Raw genomic sequence first — 15,702 nt, forward strand, 5'->3', positions numbered from 1 at the left:
TGTCTCAGGAATGTCGAATGAGTGAAAACTTCAAATCGTAAAGTAGGCTAAATGGGTTTAAATATGCCTGAATACCAAACTTCCTACCGAGCAACCAGGACAGTTTTCCTGCTAGCACACTTGGCTATCTCAGGAATTTATGGTTGGCATAGCAACGGACACGTCCTTACATCTGAGCGGCATTGTGACATCAGCCAGGACAGTTTTTGGGCACCATCAAACTCTTTTGTGTTTAAAATAGTGTTTTCTATTGAATAACACTCACAAAATGAAAAATAATTGCTATCTTGTGCACTCAGTTAATCTGGAAGTAGTGACACCAGCTCCATTCATTTGGATGAAATAATTGAGTAAGTGGCCTGGTGCGCTCCAAAATGGGTCTGTGTGAAAAGGAGTAACTGCAGGGATTAAGAGGCTGAGATGGAAGTTAACTATGCAAGACACCCTCAATTCACGAGGCTGAGATGGAAGTTCACAACGTTGCTCTAATAAGCCATTCTTGCGACGCCTTCTCCGTGGCAAAGTTTGTGGAATCTGCTCAAACACACCTTGGATTGCATGAAAAAATGGAATGCCTGGAACATTACCCATTTGACAGCTGTGTTAGACAAGAGCTGGAGCAATGGTGGTCACGCCCTGAGCGTTTAGACCCAAGATGGTATGATTGAAGCCTCTGGAGATAGCACAAGTCACTTCAGTTCAATTCAGAACAATGCACACACCTGGTCAGGGAGAAGTCGCTGTGTTAAAGTCATTTTCAACCGCCCCTCACGACGGGGGGGGGGGGGCAGGGAAGAGTCTGGATGGATACAATTCAAGTAAGTAAGACTTTATACAGGACTTTTCATACAAGAATTGCAGCTCAAAGTGCTTTACATCAAATAGGAACTAGCCGCACTATCTGCGGTCTCTTGAATCCGTCTTAGATCCGAGCTGCCACTTGCAGTTTGTAATCAATTCAAAGGGAGACGACATTCAACAGGACAGCTGCCGCCCTCGTGGGTAGACTAGTAGTAGATTTGGGTAAACAACTCTTCTGGTGACTCCCTGCTGTTGCCGTGTGCAGGGTGTCGTTATGGCATCTGTGCCTGAAGACGTGTGACTGTCTGTTACCCTGGAGGTGGAAGACAGGTGTGTGTTCGTGTGTGCATGTGTGTGCACGCCCAGACGGTGAGAGACGATGCTTGTGTTGGTACTAAGGCAGTATCTTATCTAGTTCTAACTCAGATTGTGTCTCGTTGTAGAGCTCTGTAGACTGTTTCTTCTGTATGGATCATTAACAAGTGCACTTTCAGCATGGGATGAAAAACAGAATCTTTCAAAGTGTAAGGCCAACGCCGGACACACAGGAGGAATACACACACACATTCTCAAACAGTTTGTTTAAGATGGACACTTATACACTCCCCCTGTTCGTTATATTGATCTGTGCTTACACAAGCATTAGCACTCACTTAGAATGGAAGGCATGTCCACACTCAGACACAGAAGGACAGACTGAGCACACACTCACACACACACACACACACCATACTGTATGGCTAAGCCTATAAATACAGCTTTTAGGAACATCACCAGTCAAATCTCATGATGAATCATTCATTCAAGATCGTTTTGATCAGTAGAAGTTGAGAACAGATGAGAATCTTGTGCTGTTTCAACTTTTCATTCTCATTTTGTACACCGTCCTCAGAAACACACATAAAAGCGTTTTACTTTTGACAAGACCTCTTTATTTCGTGTAGAAAAAAAACAAATAGAATTCACACCATTTCAGTTTTATACAGAGTGTGTATTTGAGAGAGAGCTATGTGAAGGAAGATTCTTAGAAAAGAAGGCTCTAAAGATTAAAGACTCCCATTTCTCCCCCGCTGGTCAACAAATTGGAAATTAGAAATTGAACCAGTGAAAGATAATAAGACTGCAAACCTACAGTCTGCCTGTGTTTCTAAACCCTCCCAAAACCTTTATTTTTCATTACCTCACTCTCTTCCTTTTTTTGTTGCCATTTCTTTATTGTTCAGCCTGGCCATAACAGTGTGTGATAGTATTTATTCATTGCCTTGTTCTGGGTTGTTGGTGGTAAATGTGTAAGTGTGTGTTGCACAGTGCTGTGGGTGGGTTCATGTCTAAAGGGAACGTTGTGCTCCATCCCTGCCTGGCCTGCACTGCAGGACCTGAGTCTGCTTTCAAAATAACCAGACCTGACCTCCACACAGGAGCCCCTGACAGAGGGATAGAGAGCTAGATACATGCTGATACCCCAGCCTGGCACACGGGGGCTAACCAGACCAATGGGCCTATATTCAGCCTTTTTTGGTTACTTTGGGTTGTTTCCTTTTGATTGGATAACTGATTTGTCGTTGATTGTCTTGACATGCTTGTCATTGCCTGATAATGAGGTTGAATGTGAGGCAAAATAGAACAAAAAAGATTTTTTTTGTGTTCCGTAACCTTAAATCAACCTTCACAGATACACTTTGACTCTTTTTAAATAAAACCACCCTTGTTCTACACTTTAGACCTTGCTGTGTGAATCAGAGAAACATCATATATTCCAAACAAAACACTATTAATGTTAATATGGATGTGAAAGGGCGTTGAATATGCTTTCCTTATCTGTACCTTCTCACTCCCTCCATCCCCCACCTACCTTAGTCTCTGACTTCTCGACTACATGCCCCCTCCCCCAGCCTTAATTTGCTATCCACCTCTCACCAATTCCCCCCCTCCTTCCTTCAAACCCTTTTGATCCTCTGCCCCCTGTCTCTCTCTCTCTTTTCCTCTCCTGTCCCTACTCCCTTTTTCCTTTCCCTCCGTCTCCCTCCCTCCCTTCTCTCATTAGGGCCAGGCCCTTGCTGCAGTAAGGGCCTCCTGTCTCTGTCAGAGCGCTTATCAGGGCTGTCAGCTCCCCTGGCAAGAACAAAGTCTTCTCCGCGGCACAAAAGACATTGAGAGGAGAAAATAAAGGGAAAGAACCCCCCCCCCCCCCCCTCGGAGCGAATCGGGGGGGGGGGGGAAGTAGGGAGTTTGAGAACACATCTATTTTATTTGACAGTCATGATGTGTCTTCATCCCTGGGTGAATGTCTACCGTCACCCCCCCCCCTCCCCCCACCACCTGTGTCTACACTATATGCAGCCCCCTACAGTAGGTAGTGCTGTAGCTAGGCTATCTCTATACACAAGTGGCCCCTCCTTGCTTAGTCTATATGTTGTCCCTAAATCACCTCCCTAAGCCTAGAACTCACCGCAAACCAAGTCACCGCACATGGCATTATCACGAGCACAGAACAGCATGTCTGAAAGATGCAGATATAAGAGAAGATAACAGCTGGAAATAAGAACATACAGTATAACCGACTAGCTTTTGAGACGTCGCCACGGGAGACCCATAACTTCCCATCTCTCGTCTTTTGACTACACGTGTCGTATGTTACATGTGACCTATAGGGCATGTTGCACAGCCTAGCGTCAGTTTGCAAGCTAAGGTACACACATATACGGGGTCTTTCCCAACGCAAACAGCAGAGGCACAGAGGCACACTTTGGAACCGAGGGCAGGAAACGCCACCTCCACGCTGCCAGACATCCTCTTGGAATGGCGGACAGCTGATGTGGAAGGCGGCCCCGGGGGGGGAGCCGGCGCCAGCGGCATCACGTGTAGGCGTAGTCTATGTCGGGGATCCCGCCCTCCCGGTATCCCCGGTTGGTGCCGTAACCAGGACTGTGACCCGACTGGGAGACCAGGGTGCCGTTGAGGCTGCTGTGGACGGGAACGTGCCCTCCGCCGCCGCCGCCGCCGCTGCGGAAGGTGCCGTTGACGTGCGAGGGGAAGATGGTGTGGACGTACGTCACGTCCTCCAGCTTGGCCTGCAGGGGATGATGGGCTGCCATCGGTGTCATCTGGAAGCCCGGGGCCCTGATCTCCAGGATGGAGTTGTCCTTCTTAGTGCCGGACTCCACATAGTCGTCGTAGTGCTTCCCCACCCCGCGCTGGGCCCGCCCATAAGGGGCGGAGTCCTCAGAGGCGTACGCGACCCGCTGGCTGTACCAGCAGAAAATCCCAAAGATGAGCAGCAAGGAGACCAATGCCGTGGCACCGCCGATGATGCCGGCCAATGGGAGGGCTGTCATCTCAGGGTCCCGGCCCTCCCCTTCGGCGGAAGGCGGAGCATCGCCTGTCTCTATCTGAGCGCAGGAGGGGGGCATGTCCGCATGTGAGGGTCCTCGCTGTGTGCCGGCAGGGCCGGCCGTGTGGAGGGGCAGCAGGCATATGAGGTAGTGTGAGCGAGGGGTCAGTTGGGTGAGGAGGTACTGCTGCCTCTCCCCGGGCACCAGGGTCTCTGTGATGGAGCCCAGCGCCGCCGTGTTGCCCAGACGCAGCCAGGAGAGGCGGAAGGAGGGCGGCGGGCGCGGGCACAGCCAGGTTACCAGCACGCTGTCACCCGAAATGGACTTGACCACTAGTTCCAGGGCATGGGCGGCTGTCTGGCCCCCCTCTGCTGGAGGCAGAGGCATCGCCAAGCCGGGCCACTTGGCACGGAGGGTGTAGAGGGAGCCCTGGGTGGGGCCCAGGGGGGCCTGGGGGGTGGTGGTGCCACTGGGGAAAGGATTCCCCGCTGGAACGTCGGCCCCTTCAGCCCTACCACGCCCCCCTGCCGCAGATGCTACGTTCAGCCCTCCCCCCGACGGCCCCCCCTCGCACTGTTCCATCAGCCCCGACAGGTCCCGGAGCGCCTGGCCCCGCACCGCTTCGGGCCCGTGGCACGCCAGCCCGCGCACGGTGACTGCGGCCCCGCGGGCGTGCAGCCAGGCGTGGAGCCAGCGCAGGTTGCAGCCGCAGTACCAGGGGTTCCCCCGCAGCAGCAGCAGCTCCAGGCCCTCGGCGTCCTTCAACAGGCCGCGGGGCAGGGACGTCAGGTTGTTCCCCGACAGGTCCAGCCTCTGCAGGCGCCGCATGCCGTCCAGCGAGCCCCGGGGGACGTGGGTCATCCCGTTGTCCTGCAGCTGCAGGCGCAGCAGGTGGGCGGCAGGCAGGTTGAGAGGCGGGGCCTGCAGGGCGTTGCGCACCAGCGAGAGCTCCGAGAGGTTGGAGAGGCGGGAAAAGGTGTCGTCGGCGATGCGCGTGTTGGCCAGCAGGTTGCCGTCCAGGACCAGGCGGCGCAGGGAGGCCAGGCCGCGGAAGGCGTGCGTGGGGATGGTGGTGATCCTGTTGTCGTCCAGCCGCAGCTCCTCCAGCGAGGCCGGGAGGCCGGCGGGGATGCTGGACAGGTGGTTACGGGACAGGAAGAGGAGGCGGAGCCTGGGCGTGCCTGAGAACGCCCTCTCCTGGATGCTCACCGTGGAGATGGAGTTGTCGTCCAGGTGCAGACGCTCCAGCAACGGGTACCGTGCCAGCGTCGCCCGTGGCAACGTTCGTATGTTGTTGTCCTGCAGGTGCAGCTCGCGTAGCGAGGGCGGCAGGTGGATCGGAAACTCGTCTAATTGGTTGGCATAGAGATAGACCACCCGCATGCTGGAGCTGCGTTCCAGGGAGGGAGGGAGGCCGCCGTTGGTCAGACGGTTGCTCTGCAGGTAGAGGATGGTGGCCGTCAGCGGGAGAGGCGGGATGGCGCTGAGGCCGCGGTCGTTGCAGTAGATGTATCCCTCGTCGCAGCGGCACACGGACGGGCACGGGAGCTCCTCCTCCCCGCCCTCCATGGCCACGGCGGCGGCGGCCGCCAGCTCCAGCATCTCGGCCACCAGGGTGAGGCACAGGAGGAGCAGGAAGAGCCAATCACGGAGCTCGGCGAGACTCTCGGCCGCCATGTTTCTGTCACAGAGAGAGAGAGAGAGAGAGAGAGAGAGAGAGAGAGAGAGAGAGAGAGAGAGAGAGAGAGAGAGAGAGAGAGAGAGAGAGAGAGAGAGAGAGAGAGAGAGAGAGAGAGAGAGAGAGAGAGAGAGAGAGAGAGAGAGAGAGAGAGAGAGAGAGAGAGAGAGAGAGAGAGAGAGAGAGAGAGAGAGAGAGAGAGAGAGAGAGAGAGAGAGAGAGAGAGAGAGAGAGAGAGAGAGAGAGAGAGAGAGAGAGAGAGAGAGAGAGAGAGAGAGAGAGAGAGAGAGAGAGAGAGAGAGAGAGAGAGAGAGAGAGAGAGAGAGAGAGAGAGAGAGAGAGAGAGGAAAAAGCTTATACTTTGATATCTCACTTCTAAGAGATTGTGAAGTGAGCCATGAAGCTCAGCATCACTCTACATCATTTATATCTAAATGTCGTTGAAGGCTTTTGTTTTCTACAGAATTTAGTGCCTGGTACCCAGTGTGAGAAGAGATTGAGTTGTCTGTAGCCTAGCTGTCAAGATGATATGGGTCAGATTTTCCAACTGGATGAGAAATGGACATGGAGAGAGAGAGATGATTGAGGGAGTAGGAGAGATTAAGAGAATTCAAGACAAATTGGACAGTTGGGAGAGTGAGAGAAAGAGAAGTAATTCACAGAGATTAAGTTCAGAGAGAGACAGAATGTGAAGTACTTTGAGAGCGAGAGTGAGCCCCAATTTATTTTTACAATAATAATAATAATGAACTGGATCTAAACTGCCCTTCCTGTCACCTCCTGAATGAAATCGGCACACTCTTCCCATGTATTAGAATGATTTAAGTATCGACTCAAACAGAGGTTTGGAAGAGTTCACAGTTTGTGGCAACATCGCGCCAGAGTTAGGGATTTAGATCAACAGCCAACAGACAGACGAGCGCTACAAGCGACCATGTTTTATGCATGCTGCCTCTTGCGCTTGTTATTGTTCTCCCAAAATGTGTATAAATTATTCAACCTCGCGCTCCTGAATTCCCAAGAAATGTTTTAGACTGTTATTTGTATCCCTGTTTAACTATTTTTTTTCTTCCATCGTTTATGCGTTACACGCTTTGGCATTGCATTGCTCATCTCCTCTCATGGGTTTTTGACAGAAAACGTTAAAAAAAAATCTATATATTTATTAAATTATTGTGTAATTTACAATGCTGATTCTCTGTTGATCTCTGCCCGCTATTACACAATGTTATTTATCATCAGATTGCTGTGTATACAGTGTGTATTGTTTACCACTATATATCCTATGTGGTGTTTTTTACTTTGCCTCAGGCTTCCAATTTGTGTCCCCCTGAAAGGCTTGACGTGATTTGACAGTTCATTTGACAAACAAAACCTCAAAAGGCAAGTTTTGTTTCGAAGTGTGTGTGTGTGTGTGTGTGTGTGTGTGTGTGGGGGGGGGGGGGGGGTAGGGTATGTTGTGTGTGTGTGTGTGTGTGTGTGGGGGGGGGGGGGGTGCGTGTGTGTGTGCGTGTGGCCGGCACACACACACGCCCACCCCCTTCCACACACACTTAAACGTGCATGCGTTTGTGCTCACGCGTGTGCCTGTGTTTTCCAGGCTTAATACTTTATGCAAAACTGCCCCTTGGCTCCAGTCAAAATTCATGCAAAGCAAACGAGAGACGACAACAGTGGGTAAATAGGGAGGAAGGGATTGAGGGGGATGGAGAGAGACAGATGGAAGAGAGGACAGTCAGTCAGGGAGAGATAAGACTAGTCCCTGGCAGCATTTGTATGTGAGCGAACAGCCAACAATGACTGAAATTGGTCCTAAGCAGCATAGAATAAGTGTTGATGGTGTCGGGCTGGGTCTTTACACGAAAAATAGTATCTCCATGTTCACTGCGCATTGTTGTGTTGTAGCAGATTTGTCTGGATAAGTGTAATAGCTGGTATGTGTGTTTGGATAAGTGTAATAGCTGGTATGTGTGTTTGGATAAGTGTAATAGCTGGTATGTGTATTTGGATAAGTGTAATAGCTGGTATGTGTATTTGGATAAGTGTAATAGCTGGTATGTGTGTTTGGATAAGTGTAATAGCTGGTATGTGTATTTGGATAAGTGTAATAGCTGGTATGTGTGTTTGGATAAGTGTAATAGCTGGTATGTGTGGCTGGTGGTGCCGGACGGGCTGCTGGTGCTGGACGGGCTTCACACGCCGGGTTATTTTTAGAACCAAGCAGACGTTTCGAAGCATTGCCAGTGCAACAGTGAGAAGGAGAGATGGTGATTGTGTGTGTGTGTGTGTGTGTGGGAGAGAGATGATGATTGTGTGTGTGTGTGTATGTGGGAGAGAGATGATGATTGTGTGTGTGTGTGTGTGTGGGAGAGAGATGATGATTGTGTGTGTGTGTGTGTGTGTGTGTGGGAGAGAGATGATGATTGTGTGTGTGTGTGTGTGTGTGGGAGAGAGAATAGGCGAGAAACACATGAGGGAGAGTGTCAAGGTGGAAGATAAAAAACATATTGGAAAGCATCCTCTATGAATATCAACGAGAGTGCCTCCTCTTTTCTGCTCCCTTTCATAATGATCCCTTTGGCACAGACTTGAGGCACACTGGGTGTTAGCGTGTGCGTGTGCACGTGTGCGTGTGCACTTGTGTGTACGCAAAGATCCTCTAGTCCACATTTCCACAAGAGGATTTAGAAATTCTTTGCTTTGACTTTTTCCTCAAGTGCCCTCTGTCTCTTTCCTATCCATCCTCCTTTCCATGTTTCTCTCCACTCCTCCTCACTCCCAAATGTGTTTATATAACTGGACGCAGTGTCATTTCTGCCATACCCCCTCTTCTCTCATCCCATATTTTTTGTTGTGTTGTTCATCCTTCTGTTTATTCTCTCCCTCACTCCATCCCTCACTCCATCCTTCTGCAAAGAGATTGGATCCATCAGACTCCAGCCTCTCCCCTCCTCTCATTCCTCACTCCCCGCCCCCCTTACCAACTTTGCTCCTGTTTCTTTTTAATTTGAATTTCCTTCTTGTTTCCCTGCTCTCTTACTTTCCCTCTCTCTGTCTCATACTGTGATTTACTCCTTAATTTTCTCCTTACTTTTTTTTTCTTGCCTAATCCTTAGACTGCATTTTTTGTATTGTTTTTATTATCTTTCTGCATTTTCAGAGTCTCGCTAAACCGGCAGATTTTTTACAGTAAAGTGGGATGGTACTTTGTAAGGGGCTGAGAAATGATTACAGCTTGACAATCTGATGCGCCAGGACCCCCCAAAAATCAAATAGTTCATTTGTGTGAGTGTCAGGAGGATCGCTTACCCGCTCAGTATAGCGTCTCTCTCTTCACGTCTTCCTCTTCTGTTACTGTTAGTTTATTCCGTTAGTTTACAATGCTGTGTAAGTGTGTGTTTGTGGAAGGCTGTATTTGAGCACTGGTAGTTCCAGTTCACTTGTGTAGTTCAGAAGTTCAGGCGTCTCCCTCTGGACCAGCGTATTTCCCGCAGCATTGTGGAGCTCAGAAGACGGAGATGATGGTGATGATGATGGTGGTGTTGAGAGCTTCGTCTCCAGGGGCCAGACGACTCATGGGCCAGCATGACTCCTCCTCCTAGGGCCTTCCCCTCATCAGCACCATCTGTCTGGTCTGGAGCTTGTCAGCAGGGGCCAGATCTGGGGTCTGAACTAAAAATGGTCCTGGGTCCCTAACAGGGGCTGGATGTTAGACTGGGTTCGGGCTGAGCTTTTGTGGGGCTCAGTGTGCAGTGTGCAAGTTTGATAGCACGCAGATCACCCTGTGTCTTAGTTCTTTGGCTTGCCAATGGCCGGCGCGTCGTTTTCTTCTCTGGTGCTTAGTAAGTCTGAAGCCTGGTTGGTTGGAAACAGCGCCCCCCTGTGAAGGGAAAAGAAACGTCAGTTAGCAACCAAGACATGACAAACTTAGAATACAGGGAGGTAGTTCTTAATGAAAATATAGCACTGTATTATATAGTACCCAGGTTCACCATTTTCCTTTTGAAGGGCAATGACTCATCCAAAGCAACTGAAGCAGGCTGGCAGCTCATGCATTTGCTTAAACACAAACAAAGCCATGCTCTTTGCATCTTGCGACAAGAATACACCCACACGTGCACATACGCATAGTGCTACATATACACCAACTGAGGTAACCTTGGTGACCCACACTTTTACGTGTGTGTGTGTTTGTGGCAAGTTTGAGGTAGGTTGGGGCAAGACATATAGAGCAATATTTAAAAGTGTGTACTTGTGAGTTTGTTAATTAGGGAATGTGGGTAGTTTTGAGTTTTCATTTTTTGCATTATTTGTTAGGTTTATACCCATTCAATGTGGTCTAGTCAACTGGTTTTCATGGCTAGTACAAGACTTGAGGGGAATAGAAATGTAGTAGAAAATATGGGTATTGTAGTTTTATTGGGAAGCCAGATTAGCCATAGCAATGCTGGACCATAAGAATGTAGTCCTGGAACTGGCACAACCCCTGAAGCTTCCTAATTTCATCCCTTGTCCCTAGCATCTACACTTCTAGCCTTCAATATCCTGAGAAGTTTTAGTGTAAAAGGTATTATAGGTTTTTGTAATGGCTCCAGCATGCTTTGTGATAGGCCCAGAGGAAAATTGACCCGATACTAAACTGCAGTGAGTATGTTCCAGTCCGACTTAGTCAAGTGCTTGAGAGAGTACAGAAAATGGAGGGCTACACATCTGTTCTGGCTCTAATGTTGCTCAGTGCTCCACACATGCACACACACACACACACACATACACAGCGTTCCCGTTTGTTAACAACACCAATACAGAGAAGCAAAGACTTTTGAATATTAATATACAAGTATCCCAGTGGGACTCTGGACTACGACTATGGCAGCGTTCTCTATTGTTCCCCCTGTCTGAGCCGCGTGTTTACAGGGCCGCACCGAAACAATAGTTCAGGACGGGGGGGTGGGGGGGGTGGGGTGGGTGGGTTCTGAGTTACTTCACATGCGGTGGAGACGAGACGCCAGAGAGCCCTTCTACACTATTACCTCCACAGTGGAACCACTAGAGTCAATAACGCTTACCTGCCGCTACAGTCAGGGGAAATGAACGCTCATTAAAAAAACGGAATGCACGCTTGTGGACGTGTGTGTGTGTGCACGTGTGTGGTGTCGGTGGTGGGGGGAGGGCTGTATATGCTTACGCTTTATACTGAACGCAAATGTTTGCCTTTGCCCTTCAGCGCAAGTGTGAATTTCACAGCATGTTTTGTGGGTGTGTGTTACAGGCGCCTGTGTGTGTCTCAGACTGTTTAACCACCCAACACACGTAACCTCCCTGGTCTCTCCCTCCCTGTTTCTCATTTACCCAGAGCGCTTGGGAGAGAAGGAGAGAGGGTGATAGGGGAGAGGAGAGAGAGAAAGATAGACTGAGAGAGAGAGGCTGAGGGAGGGAGAGGCGGAGGGAGGAGGCAGATTTATGAACCCATTGGAATGTAATTTGGAGGCAGAAATTACTGTCAGCCTGAGCAAGGTTTAAACTCACTGAAGCCTGAATCCACATCCACTGACAGTGTGACTGAGGGTGTGTGTGTGTGTGTGTGTACAGTCTTGCAGCCATGTTTTATAGGGCTAGTTGATGCCCTACAGTATATGATGGGGTGTATAATACCATAGAACATGGTTTGTTATGCAGATCGAGTCCTATCAGTGTGTGTGCGCGTGTATGTGTGAGCACATGCATAGTATTTGTACTTTATTTTATGCCTGACTGTCACACTACTACACATCCAGACGTAATCCTACATTTAACAGCTCTTGTACTGTATAGGATTACACACACTCACACACACTCTCTCTCTCTCACACACACACACACACACACACAGGCACAACATATATTCTAGTCAGGCTTCCGAGGCCATGACACCAGCAGAATCTGCCAAGGGTGTCCGCTTCGAGAGCAGAAAGAGAACGAAAGAGGGAGGGTGAAAGGGAAGAAGAGAGAGAGAGAGAGAGAGAGTGGGGGGGAGATGGAGAGCAAAAGAGAGAGAGAAAATAAGGAAAGGAAAAGAGAATGAGAGGGGGTGAAAGAGAGCAAGGGATGTGACTAGCTTTCTAACACAGTGACACACAGCCTCCATTTAGTGTGTAGGGCGAGAGGGAGACCCCGCCCCGTAGACAGAGAGGGGTGGAGGAGCCAGGGAGGCTGCGTGGAGAGGCAGCAGCACCACAGGAAAGGCACCATACTGTCTTTTCTTATTTTCACCTATTCACCCTTTGACCCTGCCTTTTTTCTTTCCCTCTTTTTACTCTTCCAAACGCATCTACATACAGAGATGCACAGAAACACACACACACAGACACAGACACACACACACAGCCCTCATACGGTATTAATACAGCCTGTCTGTCTGCCCCACCGCTGTGTTGAACAGTGTGTGATCCGCTTAAACAGCAACTCCTTCACGCGGTGATAATGATGTCACTGCGTGCTGCGTGACAACAAAACCCCTCTCACTTCACTCGCTCTCCAAAGCAATTCACACCTGGAGAGAAACTCTCTTGCAAGGACTCTCTCTCACACACACACACTTTATAAACACACTCTCTTTTCCTGTCCCCCCCCCCCCCCCCAAGGTCCTCTTTCATATGTAATCAAAACAGGCCAGGAGGCATTTTTTCAGCCTTGATACATTCTTGAATGCCCCTGGGCATTGTAGTTTTACCAAACACAACACAGCAAATACCGTGCAAGCTGCAGGCCAAATAGTACATTTAGGAAAATATTTAACAATTTGAATCAGATCGCTATAATATCCCTAACATAAAATATATACATTCCTGCTGTCGGCTTAGTGCGAGACATACTTTAGCCTGCAGGCACAGTCACCCGGCATGGCACCATTTACCAAGTACGTCAAATTGACGTTTTCTGTAGAGTGCATACGGGCTTTGTAATTGCCTGTGTGAAATTGGAGCGCTTGGTGAAGGGAATGGTGGAAGCACAGTGACACGTCAGGAAATTACTCATCGGTTTTAAGTGTTTTTTCTCATCTCACTCTCTTCTTCTACTGTTTTGGATCCTCTCATCCGACCTTCCTTAGCCTCTACTCCTTCATTCATGGACTTCCTTATGTGGCAGCACTCTCCGACCCAAGAGGACGAGAGAGGAGAAGGGGAAAGAGTGACAAATATAGAGGGGGGGGGGAGGGAGGTGACGGAGAGAGATAACTAGAGGGAGGGGGGAGGAAGAGATCTAGATGGAACTCCTCAATAGGCAGTCCTGAAAACCACCATGGGAGGGAGGAGGAGTAAGGGGGGGATGAGGGACATGGAGTAAAGTGTGAGACGTAGATAAAGGCAGACAGAGACGAGGTTAGTTTACCCTGGAGGTTTTCATCCCTACAGAGTGAAATGGATGAAAAGAGTGAATGGAGAGAATAAATGAACCACAGAAAAAAAAGCACAGGCTGGATTTCAACGCTCTTTCCTCGTTTCCTTCCTATCTCTTCCCGCTCTCTCCTACCTTCCTTTTCCTCCTTGCCTCTTTACACGCATTCAAGAGAAAGACCCACTTTCGGAGAAGGAGGTGAGGAATGGAGGGGAGCACAGCCTTTTAGAAGAGAGATGGGACTGGAGCGCCTGGAAGATGTTATACTGTATCTGTCAGAGGCAGACAAGAAGACTCAAAATGCACCTCCATTTTTTCCCTCTTCGACTACACATGAAAGGCTTTTAAAATATGCACACAAATGGATTTAAAACACAAACTGTCTCTCTCTCAGGCAATCACACACATTCACACTCTTCACAAACACACATTCATGCACACACACTCAGTGTAAATGTGTTTTGCATAAATCTTGTGGGTACGATGAGAGCTTGAGGTTCCTTTTAAACGAACAAGTAATAATTATCCTAGTCGGTTTCTCACTCTTGGGCACACGCATACACTGTATGCACAAAATACACACATTGTTCAAAACGCACCCATACTTTCCCTGGCTCCCACCTAGCATCTTGACAGTGTGGTGTATAAATGCAGCCCATTAAATCTGATGCAGTGTTTTTGCAGCTGAAATAATTTACATCCTCCTTACCTCTTTCTCTGTATTTCACTCTGTCTCTGTCTCCCCCCTCCCTCACCCCCACCTCTGTATCTCTGAATGATGCAGGAACCAGGGAGTAAACAGGCAATTTAAGTGCTGGACACCTCACTGCTCACACACATGCAAACACACACACAGACACACATTCACTGTCACACACTCACTACACACATTGAAGTTGACACACACGTTAAAGCACATTGGTACTTTGACACACACACGCACACATCCCATTCCCTCCTACTGAACGAGTCATACTTTTCACTCCTACAGAGACAAGGCCTACACATAGAAAGAGCGAAAGAAAGGAAGAGAAGGAAAGCAACATAGACATGCGGAGAGAGAGAGAGGGAGGGAGAGAGAAAGGAGAGGGGAGTACATGGAAGGAGAGGGAAATATTTTCTTTCATTTCAGTGAAGTTCCTCTCTCTTAATGTCTCTCTGTAGCTCCTAGTCTTTCTGCTGTGGTTTTCGACGGCTGTTTTGTGCTACTGTGCGGCTGAGAAAGGGGAAGGGGCCACATTCATTTTTAAAGCTATAATCCTCTATTATGCAATACTGTTGTGTGTATGTGTGGGTGTTGGATGCAAAACCCTCTACATTTGTGTAATGGATATCAGTTAATATTTTTGGGATATGATCAAAAAATATTTCCAGAGGGTGTTCTGTTCCATTGTCACCATTTGTGTAAGAAAACATTGTTTTAAGTGTTGTCAGCTCTGAAAATGTTATATTAATAATCAAAACATGTTATCAGTTAAAATCATGAGGGAGAGGTGTATTGCATTCATCGCATTTCATCTCTTGATAAGTGGATTTGACTTAAAAAGGAGTTGTGAGGAAAGCATTCATGACTTAATTTAAAACGTAGCTGTTGAACTATATTCATTTAAGTATGTGGCATTTTTTCTCTCTACCATGATGCAATTTTTGCCTAGTCTTGCCCTGATCTCTCCTCCTTGCTCTCTGTCTCTCTTCCCTCCTTCTCTAATCGGGTGTTCTGTAATGTTTAGGCCTTGAGAATCCTTTTTTAATCTGACGTTTCAATATGGCCCAGTTTGTGCCACGGTAATCCTGACTGTGTTTTTGAGTTGTGTGTGCTTGAGTGTTTGAGACAGAGAGCGCCTGTGTAATGAAAGGCCTTTCCATGTCATGTGGAGCACTGTTGCACTTCTGTTGGTATTTCTATTGTGTATCTACGGCGTGGTGTGTTTTGATGGTGCAATATTTTGTTGGTTTGACTGTTGATATTATTCAGAGTGTGCGTGTATGGAGAGCAGGGTCCTGGGGGTTGGGGTATTCCCATCAGTGGGAGGTCAGGCCCTCCAGAGCATGTCATCCAGAGGAGATGAGAGGAGGGACAGAACAAAAAGAGAACATTTAAGGCGCATCTCATTTCCCCGTTTTTCCCTGTCACTGTCACCAAGCCTTTGAATTATCTCTCTGTCTTATTGTTTCGGTCGAAACGTTATATTCCCGTTTTCCCTCCATTCTCTTTCCCTCCATCCCCGATTATTGTCTCTATTCATCAATCCAATCGAAAACGGATAGTGACACATCATTTGAAGTTTAGCACACCACACAATGGGTTGCTGCACACACGCATACACAGTGAAGGCAACAAGCTACTTATCATTCATAAATACGCTCGACGAATCAATACTATCATGCAGGCTTATAGAGATGTTAAACGAGTTGACTCGTATGTTTTTGTTCACTAATGAACCTGTTGTGTACAGATGTGAACTATACCAATTTAAACTGTAGAATAAGCAACTTAATTTCGATTGCACAATCAAG

General features: G+C 48.4%; 2 protein-coding genes across 4 annotated transcripts in view; one reads left to right on the plus strand and one right to left on the minus strand.

Moving 5' to 3' along the window:
• Positions 1 to 15,702, plus strand: part of macrod1 (mono-ADP ribosylhydrolase 1) — a 40,597-nt gene that overhangs the window by 6,585 nt on the left and 18,310 nt on the right. The window lies entirely within an intron of this gene.
• On the minus strand, positions 3,489 to 7,477 carry flrt1b (fibronectin leucine rich transmembrane protein 1b). Its single transcript, XM_084669251.1, has 2 exons — positions 7,391 to 7,477; positions 3,489 to 5,814 (listed from the first exon to the last, which is right to left on the minus strand). The coding sequence occupies exon 2, from the start codon at positions 5,808 to 5,810 to the stop codon at positions 3,657 to 3,659; it is 2,154 nt and encodes a 717-aa protein (XP_084525377.1). The 5' UTR covers positions 5,811 to 5,814; positions 7,391 to 7,477; the 3' UTR covers positions 3,489 to 3,656.

This window comes from Hypomesus nipponensis, chromosome 1, assembly GCF_054491055.1.
Source record: "Hypomesus nipponensis isolate SF chromosome 1, ASM5449105v1, whole genome shotgun sequence".
Lineage (NCBI taxonomy): Eukaryota > Metazoa > Chordata > Actinopteri > Osmeriformes > Osmeridae > Hypomesus > Hypomesus nipponensis.